The sequence below is a fragment of the Austrofundulus limnaeus genome, unplaced genomic scaffold, assembly GCF_001266775.1.
Source record: "Austrofundulus limnaeus strain Quisiro unplaced genomic scaffold, Austrofundulus_limnaeus-1.0 Scaffold2, whole genome shotgun sequence".
NCBI lineage: Eukaryota > Metazoa > Chordata > Actinopteri > Cyprinodontiformes > Rivulidae > Austrofundulus > Austrofundulus limnaeus.
The window spans coordinates 7,128,227-7,131,992 of record NW_013952404.1 but is presented as its reverse complement, the minus strand read 5'-3'; the positions used below and the strand labels follow the sequence as shown (position 1 = coordinate 7,131,992).

General features: G+C 40.2%; 1 protein-coding gene across 1 annotated transcript in view; it reads right to left on the bottom strand.

The window, feature by feature from the left end:
- kif15 (kinesin family member 15) overlaps positions 1 to 3,537 on the bottom strand; it is a 13,366-nt gene extending 9,829 nt beyond the window's left edge. The window contains exons 1-13 of the mRNA XM_014013810.1: positions 3,384 to 3,537; positions 3,097 to 3,127; positions 2,653 to 2,839; positions 2,465 to 2,541; positions 2,340 to 2,377; positions 2,145 to 2,242; positions 1,871 to 2,050; positions 1,500 to 1,709; positions 1,288 to 1,413; positions 1,041 to 1,163; positions 812 to 959; positions 608 to 699; positions 316 to 525 (exon numbers count right to left, since the gene is read on the bottom strand). Coding sequence (XP_013869264.1) covers positions 316 to 525; positions 608 to 699; positions 812 to 959; positions 1,041 to 1,163; positions 1,288 to 1,413; positions 1,500 to 1,709; positions 1,871 to 2,050; positions 2,145 to 2,242; positions 2,340 to 2,377; positions 2,465 to 2,541; positions 2,653 to 2,839; positions 3,097 to 3,127; positions 3,384 to 3,405 — 1,542 coding nt within the window. The 5' untranslated portion in view covers positions 3,406 to 3,537. The remainder of the gene's footprint in view (positions 1 to 315; positions 526 to 607; positions 700 to 811; positions 960 to 1,040; positions 1,164 to 1,287; positions 1,414 to 1,499; positions 1,710 to 1,870; positions 2,051 to 2,144; positions 2,243 to 2,339; positions 2,378 to 2,464; positions 2,542 to 2,652; positions 2,840 to 3,096; positions 3,128 to 3,383) is intronic.
- Between the last annotated feature and the right edge of the window lie 229 nt (positions 3,538 to 3,766).

The window sequence follows — 3,766 nt, the reverse complement described above, 5'->3', positions numbered from 1 at the left end:
TCACACAGTTCATTTAAATGGAACATTAATAAGACATTTATTTGATATATTTTGACAAAATGCAATTTTTGTAAGTGTTTTAATCAAAACAGTATTTTTGCCTATTTCTCCAAAAAACCACTTTTAGACTTAATCCTCGTTTCAATGTGATGGGTCACATATTAGAGCCTCTTTCAGCAAATGGAATAAAAAGTCTTATGGATGTTATGGCATTGGAACAATAGGACCTCGATCCTTTAATATTTCTGCATATTTTGCAGATAGTTTTCAAATGTGGATTAAATAAAAAGAATAGAAGCATTTCCACTGCATTACCTGATCACTCAGTATCTTTATCTCTTTTTTCAGCTGGTCAATTAAAGCCTGAGACTCTGTATCTGACACAGCGCYTTGTCCCGCCTTCAGTTTTTTCTCAAGACGAGAGATGTGCTCTTCTCGAAACCGGATGATCATTCTGCTGGAGTGGATGAACTTGTCTTTCTGTGTCCAGGCCTCCTCGAGCTGAGCCACCTTCTTCAGCAGCAGCTGAGGGCACAGAAACAAAGCTTCCATAAACTTGATTTCTTACAACCAAATCCTTTTCTATAATAAATTCTCATTTCTTCACCGTCTTCTCCCCCTCTTGCTTCTTCCACAGACGAACAGCCCTCATAAACTTTGCTTTAAATGAAACATCATCCGGATGCTCAGTGGCTGGACCTGGGAGATGAATCATAACCAAAGATCGACTTATTTTTGAGTCAACAGTTTAAAGAGGATATTGGATTGATAAAAATGAATGAGTTTTGGCATTATATGTTGATCTGTTTACCTATGGGGGGCTCAGGTCCTCCTGGTGCAGCGTCTCTATCAAAGTCCACTCGCTGAGAGACCAACGCCTGAGCAAGCTGCTCCTTCAGCTTCCTCACCTCAGCCTGCAGCTGCTTCACATTTCCCTGCGTGTCCTCGTTGATCACAGCCTAAAATAACATCAAGAAATAAGAGTTGTATTACATTAACCAATAAACCTTTAATCTGAAAGGTTTAGATATAAAATATACCTTATTCTTGATTAACTTTGCTCTTTGGGCAAAATGCAAGGTGGACAATGTTTCTCCAAAACACTTTGAACCAGGATGCACATTAGCTATGATGTAAGTCTTTGCATTTCCTCCAAGTGAGTCCTGAAAAAACAAGAAACAGCTTTAAATGCGTGTCACGGACTCTGCACAAACTGTGACACGTTTATTTGATTTCATCTCYAGTTTAAACTGCTCTAAAGTGCCTTTTGCATCTGCAGCCATTTACCCTGAGCAAGAAGGTGAGTTTGGAATCTCTGTAGCAAACGTGGCGGTGCTTCCCGTTAGATAAATCCACCAGTGCCATGATCACCTGACCCAGACACATGAGGGAGCGATTGATACTGCTGGCTTCCTGCGAGGCAAGTGAAGTCAACAGCAACGGTTATAAAGCAGGGAAAATAAAATCACAAAGACAGCAGCGCTCTGGTAAAACCTTACCTTGAGTCTTGATCCCTCTGTGTGKGTGTCTTTCTGTCGCTCAGATCCTGCCAGATCAACCAGGTTCAGCTGAGACATTCGGATGTTCACCAGATCGTTGACAAACTCCTTGGACTCCAGCGTCATGGTGAACACAGCGTGAGATCTTGAAGACTCGCGGTTCATGGAGGTGGAGGCCACGCGCCGATTACGCCAGCCCATAGACAGCACCTACACCATTATAAATGCCAAAGAATTATCTCCAGTGCAAAACCAAGTTTTTCTCAAATAAACAATTTACTATAATCAATTCTAAATAGTCAGATGTGACAATAACCAAAACTTCAAGTAGGTACAAAATCTGCTACAAGTTATTATAGATTAATGTACACCTTGTAGGCCTCGGCTGCTGAGTTCACAAACTTCTCCACAGCTCCTTCAACAAACACGCCTTTCTTAATGTTTTCCCGAAGAAAAAGGCTGGCGGAAGCCGTGTCCAGGAGGTCATAGATTTGTTCATTGTATATCTCAATGAATGAACACTTGCAAAGGAAACTCTTGGACTTGTCAGACTGTTAAAAAAAAGATGCATCAGATTTATTAAAAAAAAACAAAGTAATGTGGATTCGAAACATCTTTGCAAAGATTAAAAACATCACCGCTTACCCTCTCCACTTCCCTGTTGATTAGAAAAAACAAGTACTCGAAACTTCGTGGAATGACTCCCCTCAGGTCGTCTGTGAAGTTATCCATCTCAGATGGTCCTAAAACAAGAGAGGAAAATATATGACTTTTTGTTTCTTGAAAATACGCTCTTTGAATTTCTTGAATAAAACATGAATAGCATCCCTGAAATCTTACCAAGCATAGTAAATGTTTTTCCTGAGCCCGTTTGTCCACTGCAGGAACAAAGACAGGAGCTTAATTGGTGCATCAAAAATGGCAAAACTGTAAATTTCTTTAATATCAAATAAATAAACACTTACTAAGCAAATATTGTACCATTATATCCATTCATACAGGACTCCACAATGTTCTTGGCGACACTGCTGAATACAGAATCCTGTTGAACAAAAGATTGAGATTACACAATAACAGACACCGGTTTTCAAATATATAAAACTATATAGTTATAGTGTAACAGGTATCTCAATAACAATGTGTGTTCAAAAACCTGAGATGTGTCCATATCAGCAACATGATCATAAGTGAAGGTCCGGGGTTCTGGTTTTGAGTGCAGACGGATGGTGTTGGACGAGGTGACCGACAGACACAGATTCTGTTCTCCATCTGTGGTCAGCCCTGTGCCCTGGGTCAGCGGTCGAACCCGGACGAAAACTTTAATGGAGTCACTGTCACCACTACCAGAGAAGAAAATTTAATTAACACAAGATGTCAAGAAAAAGTACAAGTAGGTGATCATTTCAATCCCAGCTATAAACCTGAGACAAAACTTCACAATGTAAAAAGAACATGCATCATCCAGATTACAGCTGGTCTAATCCAGGAAAGAGACTGAGGGCGCCAGCTAAGCTTTAAGGTTACTTTTCGCACTTTTAGCAGCAACAAAAGAGGAGTTTTCGTGAACTTAAAGGGTTGTAATAAAGATATAAATTACCTGGCTGCAAGAATGGTCGAGTCCCCATTTCCTGTGAACATGATACAATTGTTAAGACGTATACTGAAGCTAAAAAATTTACATTTGATTTTTTTATCCAGCATCCTAACTTTGGGCTAACTAAAATAGCACTAAATCCAAGCATCGTTCCTGGGACAAGGTTACTCGAACGTCTTAAATTCACAATTAGAAACACAGAAACGATGTGTTAAACACAACAACGGCGACACTTGGCGTCAAGTTTGACGTTAGTTGGCTACACAAACAGTAGCTTGTCTAGCGTTTACCTTTTCCGTTAGAGTTCATCATGGAAGAAAGTCGTAATCGATACGAGATGTTTTACATTTTGTTTAAATCATGACGAAGCTCAAGGAACACTGTTTACGTTCTTTGAAATTGGCGGGCTGGGTCTGCTCCTTTAATTCCTTTTTTTTCTTCTTCTTCTTCTTCTTCTTCTTCTTTTTTTGTCGACTCACTCGTCAGCCTTTTCTGCCGGTAGACAACCAGGTTAGCGGATCAGTACTGCCATCTACTGGTAAGTTTAGGTATGACGTCGTCGTATTCTCCTTCTTCTTCTTTTGTGTTAATGGCGGTTGGCAGACTGTTTTAGTGCATTACAGCCACTACTGGACTGGATGGTGGAACTGGAGAAGGCAGGCAAGAAGGGAAA